Here is a 17,913-nt window from a genome sequence, read left to right on the forward strand (position 1 = left end):
ATCTTTCCTCGGACCGTTACTACGTTGCTTATCCAGGAAAGAGGGGCATCGAATTCTAAACGACATCCATTATGGTGACGCAGGGAATCATAGCGGCATGAGATCACTAGCCGACAAAGCAAAAATGCAAGGATATTACTGGCCCACAATGATACAAGATGCTGCAAAAATGTCCCGACGATGTGAAGAATGTCAGCATTTCGCCAAAAAGATACACGCACCAGCAACAACGTTGAATTTTGTGGATAGTCCGTGGCCATTTGCAAAATGGGGCATAGATATCGTTGGGCCGTTCATCGAAGGATCAGGAAAAAGACGATTTTTGATAGTAGCCAGGGACTACTTCAGTAAATGGGTGGAAGCCAAAGCCTTAGCCAGGATCAGAGACATGGACGTGTTTACTTTCATATTCCAAAATATTATTTGCAGGTTCGGCATACCAGCAGAAATCGTGTCCGCTAATGGTAAACAATTACAGGGGAAAAACATAGACATGCTCTTCGACACTTTCAAAATAAGGAAAAACAAGTCCACCCCCATATACCCTCAAAGCAACGGACAAGCGGAATCTACTAACAAGACCCTCGCCCTTATCCTCAAAAAGAAATTAGACGAACACAAGGGGCGATGGTGTGAACAGCTACACAATGTATTATGGGCATACATGACAACACGAAGATCTGCCACTGGGGATTCCCCATTTCTCCTCACTTATGGAGATGAAGCAGTCATCCCAACAGAGATCCTCATGCCAACCACAAAGACCGAAGCATGGGAGAAAAATCTCACAACATACATGATGTTAGAGAGACTGGACGACCTGGAAGGAGGGAGAGAAGCAGCATTGCAAAAGATGGAAAATTATCAACGGAGACTAGGGAGAGAGTACAAAAAAAAGGTTAAGCTTCGAAATTTTGTATAAGGGCAGTATGTGCTAAGAACAATCCCGAAGTATCAACGAGAGAGGAAATGGGGAAAGTTAGCACCTACATGGAGAGGACCTTTTATAATACACGACATTGCGGGAAACGGTTCCTACTATCTTCGCAATCTGAAAGGCGAGGTCCTCCGGCACCCTTGGAATGCTAAATGGCTCAAACCATACTACCTATAGGAGCAGCGCAGCTTTGCATCTGCGTGAAGAATACCAGAAGAAGAAGGCAGCGTAACCGCTTTACATGTTTCTATCTCTGGACGAGGAGTATCAGGCCTCAACCTATCAATCAAACAAACTTTTTGGGAAATCTTCAAGCAAACGAAATGGTCAAAAGGCCCGCTGGATGAACGCATGTACATTACATAATAAATTAACAATATTGGGGAAAGTAGTTAATCTACAATCTCTCAGGGTTCCCCTATCAGTGTCTATGAGTGTAAGACCAGGGGGAAGGCACCCAGCAGAAAGAGATACCCAACCAATTTTAAGGCAGCGGGTCGACGGAATGGGTGCATATAAGTATTTTCAAATAAGCATTCCATATCCTAGAACGCTGCCTCGGCCCCCACCGTTTGGGAATCTTCTGGCCCAGGATTCGCCAGCGGGGTGACAGGTCTCAAGACGATCACGAAGGTATTTACCTTCGGTGTCGCACTCAAGCACTCTCAACTTTTTACAAAACAAGTTATTTCTAGTTTAACACTTCACAATACTTTAAAATAAAAAGATGAATTGATAACGCAGGTATTCCAAAAGGATGATCCATTTCATAAAGAGTGGATTACAAGATTCAGCAAATAAGATAAAGCAGGAAACACATCAAAAAATGATCCGAAATTATATAATCAACAAGGATCAACTTTCTATGACTAATAAAAGAAATCTACTTGGACGAGACAGCCCCATCAACAGGGTTGTCTCTGCGAGATGAAGGTACGCTACCACCTGAAGAGGGCCCAGAAGAACCAGGCAAGGGCGCGGGAAGGGGACGGCGCGGATAATTCTTGACAAGACCATGTTCGACTTTAAGACCAAGTTCAATCTTATCTAGGACTTTGTTGGTCTCTTCAGCCAACTGACATCGAGCTTTATAAGTGATAACAGCGGTCCGCTAGTTGGCCTGAGACAGCAATGCAGATAGGCGTTCCGCCTCTTTGGAGGCAATCTCCGCTGCTTCCTCACGAGACGCGGCCAACCCTTTGAAATAGTTGGCTTGTCCTTCCTGCTGCACTAAGGCAGATTGAGTTTTTTTAAGCTCATCATTTGTTGCGTGAAGTTGTCCCTCGAGTGCTGAAAATAAGAAATACCAAGGGGTTAAAACGAAGAAATAACAGAATCACACTCGATAAAACGAGGTTATACCTTCGACATTAGCCGAAGCCTCTTCATACTCATTGAGAACTGCGTCCCGAGCCTCATCAAGAAAGTCATATTCGGTGGATAGTTTCTTATAATCCGTTTGAAGGTTCGTAAGAGCAAATTGACTCGCGTCCAAATCTACCTGCTTCATTGAATCCAAGTGACGAAGATGGTTGACTTCGTCATTCATCTCCCCCATCCTTTTATGGAGTCGATACACATTCACTTCAAGATCTCTTTCAGACTCCACTTGGCGAGCAACATCAGCTCGAGACGTTGCTAGGGCTTTACTAAGAGCACCAACCTCGGCCCTAGCATTATCTCTTTCCTCGGAAAGATGCATCATACTATCCCTAACCCCGGGGCCTAAGAAAGAACGAGCCTGTTGTAACTCTCTTTCCAAAAAGCGCACTCTAGCCTCTAAGTCTGAAGCATGTTCTCGAGCATCACGCAGGTTGTCACGCGTCCATAGAAGCGTACCATTAAACAAACAACGGTCATGATTGTACTTATTTTGCATATCAACCATCAGTGTTCGCTTTTCACGCCACTCAGCTGTTAAGGCGTTGTGCTCATCAGCACGAGCATTCCACTTTACGGCTTCGCTTTTCAACTTACCCACCAACTCTGCAATACGGGATTTTTGTCGTTCCCTTTATTTCTGAAGCCATATCAGCTCGGGGACTCCACCCACTGAAGATAGGGTGGGGAGACTCAGACAGAACACCAAAATACAGATAGGGAATCACGAGGAGTGAAAGATCCGTAAAATACGAACCTGTGAAGGAATAGACATTTCTACGAGTCTGCTCCAATTCGTTTCGGACTATAGCAAGTTCTGAATGAAGACTCTCCTCAGCGTTACCCAGCTGTTCGTTTTCCTTCAGACGGCCCCTCAGTTCATTTATTTGCACTTCAGCCGCAGACAGTTCCTCTTCTCTATGACGAAGCTTGGACTCCAACTTTAAAGACTTTGCTTTGAAGAATTGGTATAGAACATGGTTAAAATGTTCGCTCCTCATCATCTACGTCACAAACAACAAACATTATTATACTAAAGGGATCAGATATCACGAAGAACATAATGTGCGGATATCATGAAAAAGAAAAAAAAAAAGAGTACAAGGATTTACCTCTAAGACACGCTGCTGGGGAAAACCGTATTGGTACCCATCAGCTATGGCCATCATATCATCAACAGAGGAGGGAGGGTCAACCACTAGGTTAGCTTCTGAAGCTCTCATATTCTTCTCCCACATCCCAGCAACGCGGGCTTCAGAAGACAATTGCATCACCCGACGAGTATAAGCGTCGGAATTCTTCTCACCAGTGACCACTGGGGCAGGGTTAGGGACGAACATCAGGTTCTTCTTCTTAAGCCAAGCCAAAATGGCATCTTCACCAGATAGTAATGGAAATCCTATGAAGGAGACTCAACCACAGACTTCCCCTTGGCGGTTATCTCCTCACCCGCGCAAGTCTCGACATTACCACCCTCAGCATGACCACCTTCGTTCTCAGCTTGCTGATCAGTGGTACCTTCTTTGCCAAGATTCCCAAGCATATCCCAATCATCATTTGGGGAAAGCAATGAGAAGTCTTCGGCAAGACCCATGGCAGCATTCACATCAAAGGATTCCCCCGCGGAATATATCCTACCAAAAGAAAATTCAGGGGAAATAACGGGCAGAGTACCCACACCAACAATATCATCGCCAACAGGGGAAGATCCACCCCCGCCAGTACCACCAACGGTAATATTACCCTCAGCCTCACCATCACCACCCGCGACAACTTCTTCTTCACCATCACCACCCGCGGCAGCTTCTTCTTCACCATTACCACCTTCGTCATCAGGGTGAGAAGTGTCGGTACACTCTTCTCCATTGGACATTTCTTCATCCTCACCATACCCTTCGTTTACGGGACTCGTAACCTCCTCATAACCCTCAGCCTCACCGGTAACCGCAGTAGAAGATTGTTTGGGTCCAAGTTTCTTCTTCTTCGACACCTACAAACCAGTATAAATCCCACAAAGGCTCATTTTTTCCCTCACTTCAAAAATGAAAATTATTTCAAGCAAGGAAAAAGGGGCAAATAGATTGAGAATATAAGAAGAAACTATACCTTGGCAGCAGCAGCACTTAGATACAGACTCACAGACGTTGTAACAAAGAACAGGGGCAAGCATAGATGCTTCGACATGTATGATCTTCATCACAAAACCAAGAATACAGCAGCAGGAGATAAATGGGTAGATACATAGATAAATCAATGATGAACAGCTAATGAAAAACCCCATACCTGTATAGAAGAGGACGACAAACACCAACCACAGTCGAACAAAGGAGGATCGGAGATATCAAAAGATACAGGGGCAACAACAATCGAGAGCGAAAGAAACATAAAATTGAATGATGTTATCTTCCTCACAAGAATGATGATAATAAATGACTAAAGAACAAGAATAGAAAACAAGAAGAGAATGAACACTGACAAGAAGAGGATAAAAGTTTTTTTTCACATTCTCTTTCCTATTTATGAAGCTAGAGAAGACAATAATTTCTCCTCATACCAAGGAGCAGTTACGGGGAAAGTTAATGCAAAGTGGGAAACGTGTAGGACTACCTTTCTTCTTCAAAATTGCAAAATACGCCCAAGTTAGAAGAAGAGGGGAAAATTGTATGTACACCTTTCATCACCACCACGTGTACAGAAAGAGACATGTGGAAGGCATGCAAAACAAGATATCAAAACATGATAGCAAGCATCTCATCAGAAGATGCCACCGGTCAGCAGATCTGACGGTCAGGGACAGAGGATCACAGAGGTATGATGGCTCAGAGGAGCACCAGATAATACCCCTTGGGTGTTATCACACCCAATCCCAAGGAAAATCCCATATCAACGGCCGAGAGGAAGTTTGGCTGACACAGATGTGACCAGACAAAGAGACACTTGTCTGACACAAGCAGACATCCATCTACCCGCATTAAATACCAAAGAGATATACACGTGTCAATCAGCGCGTGGAAGAGGCGAGGATAATCCTTCGTATTCAAGCTCAGGCCGCGGCATATGCCGAAGACCTCTGCGTAATAGGCACAAAGCACAAGAAGATAAGATTACAACGGCGCCTCAGAAATGGGGCCCACGTTCCAACCCTATAAATACTCCTCTCCACTAAGAGAGAAGGGATCGACCAATTGAGAGCAATTATAGGAGAATATAGGAGAGAGAAATAGGAAGAGTAAGTAATCCCCCTACTTTCGCAGACCTATGTATACTCTAAAGTCATTCGACTATCTTTGTAACCATTCAATACATAGTGAAACACCAACCCCGTGGATGTAGGCCTTAGTGCCGAACCACGTAAATATGTCTTATTTACATTTCAATACCTTACATCCAGCGTTAAACTTCATATGCTTTACATTTATACTTGATTCTTGGTTTATTCCTTTATACGAACATTATTTATGATAATATTCGACTAGACAATGACAATCCCGAAGGCTTCGAGTCGATGAATCGATATAATCATCCCCGTTACGCATACTACGTACAATTCTAGAATTAGGATGTATGCGAATATTTTTTGTGAACACGTGAATGGCTTCGTGATTTATGTGTTCACAATGATCGGGTTCTTGATGGGGATTGCTCATAGTTCTCTACTTAATGTTATTTAGTTTTTCAACTTATTCTGTGATTCTATAACTTGATAAGCTGTGTGTATTTTTCTTTTTATTACTATTAACAAATGATAGATTAGTCGAGAGTTACAGATTCCACGAACTTCACTAGAAAAACATCATTTTTATGACGAGGGAATAACTAGATAAAAGATCAGTTTTTTCTCGCTTGTACGATCCTTGGGGAACATGTTGTACTAAACTCATGCGTAGAAATGGTCAAGTGCATAGTGGGCAACATATTTGGTGGCCGTACTTCTTGAGTAAGCATTGCCTCAGTAACTCCCGACTCGCCTCATATGTAAGGCAAGTAGATGCCTTGTCAGAAGAATCTTGTAGCCGCAGGAGTTGTTTGGCCTTATCCGTTTAGGCATTATTTATCAACGAAAATAATTACTATCACTTTTTCAATTTGACATTAGTATTAAATTTTGATAATGAGCTGCTATATTGGTCGCGATTCACTCCTTTTCCTCTAGAATCTGGAAGTTTGAAACTACTCACTCTAACACCGAAAACATGGATTGATTCCTGAAACAAGAAAATTATTTACGGTCTCCTTTCCTTGTTTCCAAGGATTTTTCATTTAATGGAAAAGAACATAAAATATCTCGGATTACCAAACATGTCCGCATATATGCCAAAACGGTAACTTTTTTAATTTCGAAAACGTGTTTATAGTTCTTGTTTCCAAGGATGGATTCTTCGTTAATTCCTTTGGACGGAAAAAGCAAAAAATATCTCGAATTAAAGTAATAATCCATCTCTTCAATCCTTCGGGTTACAGAAAAATGAAACAATACATTTCACGATAGTTTTCCGTTTGTATACTTAGGGGTATATGAAGTTGACATGTTTGATGAGGTATGAAAAAAAGTTTTAAGGGTATAGGGACAAAAAGGTATCGTTAATATTTTTGGGGTATATAAAGGAACGACCAACAAGCAACGGCCACATAGATGAAACAGAAAAAAAGATAAATAAGAGAGAAAATAGGAACAGAAATCGAATCCAACATACAACGGCCACAGAGAAAAAGATGAATAAGAGAGAAAATAGGAACAGAAATCGAATCCGTACGCTACAAGTATCCGGTTAATTATTTTTATATTCCTAAAATACTCCTAAAACATCTTACTAATTACATTTTAGTATGGAAAATATTCTCGACTCTTTAAGATTCCGTATCCGTCCCGAGTCCAGAACTCGACTCTGAAGAAGAAGAAAAGTCAACAAATAATTTATATCCTATATAAAAGGAGATCCTTCGCCCAAAATTTTCAGAGAAAAATCAATCTCTGCTTCTTCTCCTTCTCTGCAACCTCTTCTTCATAGTAAGTAATCATGGAGTTATGTTCAGCAACAGATTTAGCACCACTATTAGTTGGACTAACGAACTCAACAGCAGCAGCAGAATATCTCTGTGGTTCATTCGGTACAGTAACAAACAAATTCACAGACGTAGGATTCGCAATCGACACAACATATCTATTATTCTCAGCCTACTTAGTTTTCGCTATGCAATTAGGATTTGCTATGTTATGTGCAGGTTCAGTAAGAGCTAAAAACACCATGAACATAATGCTTACAAACGTCTTAGATGCAGCTGCCGGTGGTTTGTTTTATTATCTTTTCGGTTTTGCTTTTGCTTTCGGTACACCTTCTAACGGATTCATCGGGAAACATTTCTTTGGTCTTAAAGAGATTCCTGCTGCTGGTGGTTTCGATTACGGGTATTTCCTTTATCAATGGGCTTTTGCTATTGCTGCTGCTGGGATTACTAGCGGTTCGATTGCGGAACGAACTCAGTTCGTCGCCTATTTGATTTACTCAGCTTTCCTCACTGGTTTTGTCTACCCAGTTGTTTCTCATTGGTTTTGGTCTGTTGATGGCTGGGCTAGTCCGTCCAGAACTGATGGGAATTTGTTATTCGGTTCTGGAGTAATCGATTTCGCTGGTTCCGGTGTTGTTCATATGGTCGGAGGTATTGCTGGTTTATGGGGTGCGTTAATCGAAGGACCCAGAATCGGTCGATTCGATCATACCGGGAGGGCCGTTGCCCTTAAAGGTCATAGCGCTTCGTTAGTTGTTTTGGGTACGTTCTTGTTGTGGTTTGGATGGTATGGATTTAACCCTGGTTCTTTCGCTACCATTTTGAAGACGTACGGCGAAAGTGGAAGTTATTATGGGCAATGGAGTGCTATTGGCAGAACTGCTGTTACTACAACTTTAGCTGGCTGTACAGCCGCGCTGACGACTTTGTTTGGGAAAAGATTGTTAGTCGGGCATTGGAATGTTACTGATGTTTGTAATGGTTTGTTGGGTGGTTTCGCTGCGATTACCGCCGGTTGTTCTGTTGTCGAACCGTGGGCAGCTATTATTTGCGGATTTGTTGCGTCCGGGGTGTTGATTGGATGTAATAAACTCGCCGAGAAATTCAAGTACGATGATCCATTAGAAGCAGCCCAGTTGCACGGTGGTTGTGGTACTTGGGGTATAATTTTTACAGCTTTATTTGCCAAGAACGAGTATGTCGCTCAGATATATAACGGCGGCGTTGTTGGTAGACCTTATGGTTTGTTTATGGGTGGTGGCGGAAAATTGTTAGCGGCGCATCTTGTTCAGATTTTGGTTATTGCTGGTTGGGTTAGTGCAACAATGGGTCCATTGTTTTTGATACTAAACAAGTTGAAGCTATTGAGGATTTCATCCGAAGATGAAATGCAAGGAATGGATGTCACTAGGCATGGTGGTTTCGCATATGTTTATCATGATGACGATGATTCGTTGCCCAAACATGGGTTCCAGTTGAGGAAAGTTGAACCTAGCGGCACTCCAAATTCTAATTCCGCTGCACCCGTCGTCTAATTTTTTTTTATTAATGAAATGAAAACTAGTGTCTTAAAAATTAAAGTATCTGTTTTTAAGAAACGGATACTTTCAAGATAATATATTTATTGTTGTCCAGGTGTTTTGGTTTTTTTGTGGGGTGTGAATTGCAAACTTGTGATGCTTATTTGATTCGACGAATGTAGAAAACGTAGAGATGGTGAAATAATGGGCGACCATTTTTCTTCTTCTTCTTGAAAATCTTATCTTTATATTTGGGTATTCAATTCCTGAAGAACCAAATCTTACGCAAGTTGGGTGACCAAAATGAAATTAGGAGAATGGTTAGACAAAAGCTCAACTTGGTAGGTGGAACACATTCCATTTGGTCAATGTCCATAAACTAGACGAAAGCCGCCGTATCGTACTGGATTGCGACGAAAATAGGTTAGCAAACTTCTGGTTAAATGGGTGTCCAAATTTTGCATACACTATAATACCCCCTAGTCTTGGTAGCCGCCTTCAACAATCATGAGAAAATCCCAATGGAGTTTGCTGCTGTCCATCGAGGGACAATCAAATCGCATAAAGGAATATTGGATAATTTCTTTTTTTAGTTAGTGGTAATTATAATGCATAACATTGGATCATTTTACTTTCTTTACGATTTAAAATTCAAGGAGCCCATTGTTGACTAGTCCAAAGTCAATAATAACGTACACTGAGAAGCATGAATAAAGTTAAAAAGAGGAGCAAGGACTTTATAAGTTTAGCTTTTGGGTTCTTAAACTGCATTCAAAGTCCCAGAGGTAGGTTCACTGCTGCTACAGTGAGTCTCTTAATGACCAAACTGAAAGTCTGAAAGTGAAAAATTCCAACGGACCTTTAAGTTTTCACAAAAGTCAATGCTACAGATATGCGGAAAGTCAGTCATCTGGCTTTTAAGTAGCTTGGCATTGACTTTCGAAATTCTGGAAATATCAATGTATTATCCCGGTTTAGGCTCCAACTCTAAAATGATGGTTTTTCCGGTCAGGGTCTCATTAAATCTGCATGGCATCACGTAACAAGCGGTGAAAAAAAGTCCCCTATTAGAGCAAAGGCTATGGGTAGTCTCCAAATGGAGACTAACTCAGTTCATCCGAGAGACTAACTCTTTCATATGAAAGACTACTCGCCCATATGAACGAGTGAAGTTATTATGGACAAATACAAAAAAAAAAAACACTACACGGGAGACAGTCTTCCGTTTAGTTAAAAAAAATTGGATTTTGGACCAAAAGGCGGACTGTCTCCCATCCAAAAAAAAAAAATTCTCCTTAGATGGGTGACAATCCCCTGTCAAACAAAAAAACCTACAAAAACGGCTGCTTAAATGGGGGACCCGTCAAAAAAAAGAACGAAAAAGAAAAGTTTTTAACGGGGGATTGTCCCCCGTTTTGTACTAAAAGTTTCTTTTTCGTAACGGGGGATAGTCCCCCGTCTAATGTGAAACTCCTAACTACTTGTTCGACTGAACGAGTGTGTGGAAGGATTTGGGGGAAAAGTGGGTTGAAACCTATCCATAGGAGAGCCTAATTTGCTCAAATTGATAGTGCACTCTTTCATTTGAAAGGGAGACACTACCCATAACCCTTGCTCTTATATGTGTTCATGCATCTTATAATTGCTTTCCAGCAAAAATGAACATCTGCCGGTCTGGTGGGAACTTTTCTTCGAGGACGGAGCAATGACTTATTACGGGGTTGAATAAATTCTTTTCCGATGTCAAAAAAACAACAACAAAAAAAAATTGATCCATATTTAAGGTGCAGAAAAGGTGCCAATGAAACGGGCATTTGTGATCCAAAATGCAGCGGCGAAACCAAAGATGGAACAAGGATACCCAAAGGGTATAAATAAAATGGGCGTTTGTCACCGAAGGTGGCATCGGCACAACCAAATAAGGAACAAGAACACGGAAGATTTTTGTTTCACGAGTTTACAAATTTAACTCTCCTTACAGATTTACATATTAATTTTGTCACAACTAATAAATATTAGAAAAAAAATACAAACCAAAATATTTAGCCATGAGATACTTGGATTGGAAAAAACATTATTACTGTTAAACAAAGAACATGATAAGTCTGGCATTTTTCTTTCTGACAAAACCAAAAGAAAGGCTTACATGGTAAGTCTGATCATTCTTACTGTGGCTGAAAATGTATGAACAGATTTTATTAAGACCAAAAGAAAGATTACAGTACAAGAAGAAGAGAAGTCAGTCAGACAGTCCTGACAAAAAAAAAAGGTCTGGCAAAATAAAAAGCACGAGAAAATTTCATCTGACGATGGTCTTCCCTTACGTTGTTTCTTGGTTCAACTACCCAAAAAGCCCATTGTAAAGATACTCATTTTGAGGCACAAAGTCTGCCCAAAGCCCATCCGATTGACCTGGCCAGACGGCCGAACATGCCAAGTAAGGTACAATTATTTTTGGGGGACGATACTGGCTTTTCGTGGTGGTGGCCGGTGGTATCCTTACGATGATGACGACGACAACGGGAGCAAAATTCGGCGTCTTCCAGTGACTGTTTGGAACAGAAATTTAGACCAAGAAAATAGAAGAAACAACTCCCGTGAGCAATAATTAATAGAGTGAATGTACGTACCTTTTGGAATGATCGATCAAGTTGTGTAATGGCTCTATTCTTCACGAATATTGAGTTGGAATCCATCTTTCCATCGTTTCGTCCGTGCATTCTGTTGTGGTGGAGGTATCGCTTACAATGACGACAATCACAACACAGGTCAGCACTGCCGTCTTGGATTATCTGTTTGGATCAGGAAAAAAATATGAATAAGAAACAATATATCATCTAAAAGTCTTTAAGATAAAACCTCGTGAGATGAATGTACATACCTTTAGGGAAGATTGAAGCAGTCGTAAAACAGCATCGTCCAGAATCCCATCGACCACAACTCTATCGTTCTCATCTAAGTCTAACTAACCACCAGAGTCGATTACAAACAACAAAATTAGGGTTTTGAAAAAATTGAAAATTAGAATAATAAGAAATGACGATGATACTCACTAATGATTTCAAACCCATCTTAATCTTTCTTCACGGTTATACATTTGAAGATTGCTGCGGATGAACAAGGAATCCAAATAAAAAGTATGGTGCAAAATCTTTAGACTATATATAGGGATGGAAGTAACTGAAAAATCACCGTTCTGAAACGTCGCAATGTTTGAAAATTAACTGAAAACTCAAAACATCCCAACGGTCCAGTCAACCGTTTTGCGACCAACGCCTTTAGAGACACTCACACGCACCCCATGGATCATGACCTTGGTGAGTCGTGACTCGTGACTCCTCGTTTGGGTACCAATGGAAATGGGCGGCTGGCGGGGTCATTTATGCTAATCCGTGGAGTTTAGGCAAATAGTGGGCCCAGTCACTACAAGACCAGCACAGGATTCTCTCTCGGGTGAGAATCCGGAGATTCGTTCTCGGAAGAAACATCGGCACGGCTACCAAAAAGAATCCTTCCGGGGCTTGAAAAGGTTGGTTTAGGGCGATCAAGTAGTAACAGGAGACATCTCATATCCAAATATTTTACATAACAACTAATATGCTCCTATAAACTAGATTAATATCACTAATTATGATTTAATTGGAAATGAGTGATTTAAACAACAAAAAGAAATACGATAACATATTAATACCTATAAACAACGATCAGTTTTTTACTGATTTTTCAGAAAATCAGGATATTTTTTCTCAAACTCAACATAACCATTATGCACCTTATTATGATTTCGAAGAACTAACCCAAGAAGAAGAAGAAATCGAAGAAACAAATGCTCAAGATAACCAGGTATACCTCTAATTTAACTCCAAAGTATGATCATAGTATTAAGGAATTAGATTACGAAGTATAATGCTTATCTTTTGAACTTCGTAGATATGACATCGACATAATCTTGTATATAGTTCTATGATTATGTGTATGGGTGTGTGGTGAAGATTTCATCCTAGGAAACAATGTTTTATATTTGTTTAAAGGAAGTAAATTTTTGAACTTGTTTCCTGAATTGAAAAGGAAATCAATATGTATATTGGTCCGGCTATTCATTGCATATTCTTTGATGACCAATATGTGTGAGTTGGTAAAACCGATCTTAACTCAGGTTATATATCTTGGTATAACCGATCACAATACCTAGACTTATGATTTGTTATGTCTGGTTCTGGTAATTGGTATAACCGATCCTAAGTAATTACCATGAGATGGTATGATCGATCCTTGTAATTGGTGTGGTGATCATAAGAGGTTGTGTGACCGATTCTTGTAATTGGTATGACCGATCCTAGTGACTGGTATGACCGATCACAAGTAGGTAGCATGTTTAGGTAGAACCGATCCATGTGATTGGTATAACCGATCTGAACCCATGTATGTGACTTGGTAGGACCGATAACAACTAACCATTGTGACTTGGTATGACCGATCACACAGCAGTCTTGGAATTTTGGTAGAACCAATTCTAAACTTGTTTGGAAGTGTGGTAGAACCGATTCCAAGATGCAAATCTGATTTCCATAAATTACATATTTTCTTCATGAACTTGTGTACTTTCAGAATTAGGTTTGCTGTATAGAGATGTCAACATACTTTGAACACGAGCATTAACTCTTATTATTTATTGTTCAAAGATATTTCTTGGTACTCAAGGTGATCCTGTAACCGAAATAAGTTAATAATCTTTTAATTAAGGTTTTTGGTTTTATATGCTTTAGTTACCAACGATTAATGCATAGCTCTAAAGAATAAAAATTAGTAATGTGCATTTACTAATTGAAGATTTTATGTGAGAGATTTCAAAAAATATTGGACTGCATTTATTGGAATTAAGAAAACTGAATTTGGGCGTTCCATATCTCAATAATATTTCCGGTCTTGGAAATTCCTTGGTTTCTAAACAATCTTGGTCTATAAAGACCTAAGTTTGCATTTCTAGAAAATGATTCGTAAGAGCCAGGCAAACTTCATTTCTTGTTGTTTCTGGTGGATCCGTCTATTCAGAGAGGAAAATATCCTAATTAGGTGAAATCTCTTACGACCGTTCGTTTAAAGACTTCTGTGGGATCAAGAAGCTCTACGAGTACTGTTGGTGGGAAACTAGATAACTGTAGTGTTATTAGTTTTCGACTATTGATTTGATTGACTAATGGCAGGTCCGGAAAGTGTGTAAAATGATGCAATGAAAACGGGCCTACAGTAATACCGCAAGTGCACGGTCGTCAGTTGTAGATCGTGCAAGTACGGGTCGATCCACAGAGATCGGGTGTGTTTTGGAAGTGTTTTAGCTAATTGGGTTTCTAGTTTGCTTTGGGCTTAGAATACCCCTTTGGAAATATTGGGCTTAATGTACTAATGGGTTTGTTCAAAATAAAAAGAACTGAGCTTGGGCTCAGTTTGGTCTTTGAAGTGCAAATGGGCTTTGGCCTTACAATGAGTTCAGGTTTTTGGGTTAAGCCCACAATTAATTGAATTGGGCTTTAGCTCTAACCTATCAATACACTAGGCTTTGGCCTTAATGAAATTGGGCTTTGGTTTTGGTCTTCTGATGAGCTCAAATTGTGCTCTGGGCTTTTGGTTAACTATGGAATGGGCCTTAGTGAACTGTGGCTGGGCTTAGTGAACTGTGGCTGCAACAGCAGCAGTAGCAGGACTGCACAGCAGAAGGGCAGCAGCACAAGTGAAGCAAACAATGCAAAGCAGCAGAAGCAAGAGCTGCACAGCAGAAGAAGTGGCAGCAGAAGAGAACAATGCAGCAAAGGAGTTGCAGCAGACAACAGCAGCAGCACTGCAGCTACACAGCAAGGGTAGCAGGTGCAGGAGAAATAGCTGCACAGCAAGGCCAAAAAGAAGTAGCAATGCAGCAGTGGTAGCAGTAGAAGTGCAGCAGCAAAAGTGACAGAATGCACAAGGAATAGCAAGAACAGCAACAACAGGGTGAACATCAACAAAATGAACCAACAGGGTGAATAGCAAAATGAACAGCAACAAAATGAATAGCAAAATGAATAACAAAAAGAATAGCAAAATGAACAGCAAAATGAACAGCAAAATGCACAAGGAATAGCAAGAACAGCAACAACAGGGTGAATAGCAAAAACTAAACAGCAACAACAGGGTGAACAAAAGCAAAACAAAACAAGAGCAACAGAAAACAACACAAGAATGAACCAAGGCCTAAGGACAAGGGCAGGGTTGTGGTGAAGAAACTGAAATGAGGCAATACTAAGGCAGCATACAGGCAAACAGGAGGTATACTAAAAGAATGGAAGAGAACTAGCTTGCTATAAGCACTAGTTTCTCCCAATGCACAATCAACACTACAACCTAAGCATACACAAGAATGGCAAGAAAATCAGCTTGCTTTAAGCACTGATTTCTTGCCATTGCACAATCAGCACATTGCTTCACAGATACCTAGCCTAGCATTCCATCAATTGACAGTGAATTTAAACATGACAGTGAATTGATACTAACAGTGAACAATAACAGTGAGTAGAATTAACAGTGAACATCAAGCATTAACAGTGCATGAGACCAAGTATTAACAGGAACATTAACACAACTAACATGAACATAACTGAAACTAACAATAAACAATTAACAATGAACATGACTGAATTTTAACTGAAACATGGATATGAAAATTAGCAGCAAATTGAACTGAAAAAGTGAACTGAAAATTAACAAAACATTTAACAGAACTTTGAGAGTTCTGGATGTTGGCTACTCCAAACATAGTTTTTACACACATCCCTCACCACATATTTATACCCAATTACATCATTAGGGCTTTCCCCCAATTTTCCCCCAAAATCAGTGAAATTAGGTTTTGCAAATTACCTAATTTTATGGCACAATTCCTCCCATGTGCGACGACCCATTCTTCCTCTGACTCCCCTCATGCTATCCACGCCTCCAATTGCTTCATCTATCAATCTAATTCACCAAATCCAATCCTAACAGTGAAGAGGATGGTGGAGTTGTTGAAATAGCTTAATAGGTGATAGGGGTGATGATAGTAGTGATGGGTTGCGGTTGTTGTGGAGAGTTGGTGGTTTGGTGGCTGTTGCAGGAGGGGTGGTGACGACAGGGAAGAAGGTGGTGGTGATGGTGCGGCAGGGTATGGCTCTGCAGAGGGGGTGAGGTCGATGGAGAGGAAGGAGGAGATGTTTGGTTGAGGTTAAATGGTTCGGTTGCTAGGGTGTTATGCGAGATATCAAGGTTCGATGTCCAGCGAAGGTAAGCCGCTGGATGCGAAGATGGTTGGTAGATCTAACGGTAAGATAAGAGATGAATCGATGCAACCGTTGGATTTTGAAACACAACGAAGTCAACGGTTTCAGATGATGTTAGGTACTGTAGTGTTAAGCAGAACTATCAAACTTTGATGCACAGCAAGGGAGCGACCGTTGGATTCAATACCATCTAATCTGAAGGCTTGGAATTTCAGCGCTGTGGTGCTTGGCAGAGACTTCAGATTTTGATGCTCTATGCAGGAGCGACCGTCGGATGCTTCTGAGAACTGATCTGATGGCTGAGAACGGAGGCGCTTTTGTGTGTAGAAAATGAGGTTGTGCGCACCATTCTTCGCGGCTTCCTTGCGTAATTTCTCCCGGCTTTTCACTACTTTTCTGCTCTTTTCGCTCCGCGACTCATCCGAACTTTATTTATTACCTAAAAATGCAAAATTAATTAATAAAAATATTTATTCTTGAAAACAATGAAAATACAGAATATGGGGTAAAATGTAGAATTACTGCACAAAAGATGAGTTAAAATGCCAACAAAAAGGGATAAAAATATACAATATTTGGCACTCATCAAATACCCCCAAACCTGAATTTTACTTGTCCTCAAGTAAAACAGAACTAAGGAAATCCTAACTATACCACTGTCGCTGGTCTCTCGAATGCATTTAGCGTATGCACTAAGCCTTTTAAACCACTAAGTGTCCCTAGTGGACGAGTTGAAGTCTCGTGAAGGTTTGCTTAGAACGTACCTACAAAGTTCTAGGTCAAAATATAAGCTCAGATTCCATCAAATGTGACATGTGCAAAACAGTTTAAGCTCACAGCAAAATGGAGATGTCAATCTAGCTATCAAAGGCACAATCCTAGCACTGATAACAAAAAAAGACATGTGATAAGAGTGTAAAGTGTATCTACACATGTGTAAAGAAAGATCTGAAGTTATGACTACTAATCACCAAGAGATAGTTTCTCAGGCTAAGAACCAAGGTCGAAATCTAGCTAGCTGTCCGGACTTTACGAGAATTGTGAATGAGTTGGAGGTATTTCACAATTACTCGCGTTGTACATCAATGGCATACTGGTAGGCCCTGAAAGGGTATCTAAAAATTATCCCCGGCCAAAAACTTGGTGGGCCCGGAGATATGTATAAAAATGAGCGCAATAAAAACGGGAGCCTACAGTAATACCGCAAGTGCACGGTCGTCGGTTGTAGCTCGTGCAAGTACGGGTCGATCCACAGAGATCGGGTGTGTTTTGAAATGTTTCTAGCTAATTTAGGTTCCTAGATTTGCTTTGGGCTTAAAAGCCTTTTGGAAGTGTTGGGCTTAATGTACTATTGGGTTTGTTCAAAATAAAAAGAACTGAGCTTGGGCTCAGTTTGGTCTTTGAAGTGCAAATGGGCTTTGGCCTTACAATGAGTTCAGGTTTTTTTGGGTTAAGCCCACAATTAATTGAATTGGGCTTTAGCTCTAACCTATCAATACACTAGGCTTTGGCCTTAATGAAATTGGGCTTTGGTTTTGGTCTTCTGATGAGCTCAAATTGTGCTCTGGGCTTTTGGTTAACTATGGAATGGGCCTTAGTGAACTGTGGCTGGGCTTAGTGAACTGTGGCTGCAACAGCAGCAGTAGCAGGACTGCACAGCAGAAGGGCAGCAGCACAAGTGAAGCAAACAATGCAAAGCAGCAGAAGCAAGAGCTGCACAGCAGAAGAAGTGGCAGCAGAAGAGAACAATGCAGCAAAGGAGTTGCAGCAGACAACAGCAGCA

At 40.8% G+C, this 17,913-nt stretch overlaps 2 protein-coding genes across 3 annotated transcripts; one reads left to right on the forward strand and one right to left on the reverse strand.

Moving 5' to 3' along the window:
• The first annotated feature begins 7,244 nt into the window (after positions 1-7,244).
• Positions 7,245-9,076, forward strand: LOC113355741 (ammonium transporter 1 member 1-like). The gene has a single exon (XM_026598679.1). The coding sequence runs from the start codon at positions 7,336-7,338 to the stop codon at positions 8,857-8,859; it is 1,524 nt and encodes a 507-aa protein (XP_026454464.1). The 5' UTR covers positions 7,245-7,335; the 3' UTR covers positions 8,860-9,076.
• Positions 9,077-10,906: 1,830 nt separating this feature from the next.
• LOC113361104 lies at positions 10,907-11,966 on the reverse strand. Of its 2 annotated transcripts, none has more exons than XR_003364945.1 (4): positions 11,898-11,963; positions 11,726-11,805; positions 11,475-11,636; positions 10,907-11,393 (listed from the first exon to the last, which is right to left on the reverse strand). XR_003364945.1 is itself a non-coding variant. In XM_026604464.1 (4 exons), exons 1-4 carry the CDS (start codon positions 11,913-11,915, stop codon positions 11,214-11,216), a joined length of 444 nt encoding a protein of 147 aa, XP_026460249.1. In that variant the 5' UTR covers positions 11,916-11,966; the 3' UTR covers positions 10,907-11,213. The 2 variants fall into 2 exon arrangements, 1 of the variants encoding a protein (XP_026460249.1); XM_026604464.1 differs by having other exon boundaries at positions 11,726-11,809; positions 11,898-11,966.
• Between the last annotated feature and the right edge of the window lie 5,947 nt (positions 11,967-17,913).

The sequence above is a fragment of the Papaver somniferum genome, chromosome 3 (genome assembly GCF_003573695.1).
Source record: "Papaver somniferum cultivar HN1 chromosome 3, ASM357369v1, whole genome shotgun sequence".
Lineage (NCBI taxonomy): Eukaryota > Viridiplantae > Streptophyta > Magnoliopsida > Ranunculales > Papaveraceae > Papaver > Papaver somniferum.

Excerpts from the sequence above, each read along its gene's own strand:
- LOC113355741 (XM_026598679.1), top strand. The coding sequence starts at position 7,336 with ATGGAGTTATGTTCAGCAACAGATTTAGCACCACTATTAGTTGGACTA.
- LOC113361104 (XM_026604464.1), bottom strand. Across the intron at positions 11,637-11,725 it reads TGCTTCAATCTTCCCTAAAG|ATAATCCAAGACGGCAGTGC; the intron begins GTATGTACATTC and ends TGATCCAAACAG. Across the intron at positions 11,394-11,474 it reads TTGATCGATCATTCCAAAAG|TCACTGGAAGACGCCGAATT; the intron begins GTACGTACATTC and ends TGTTCCAAACAG.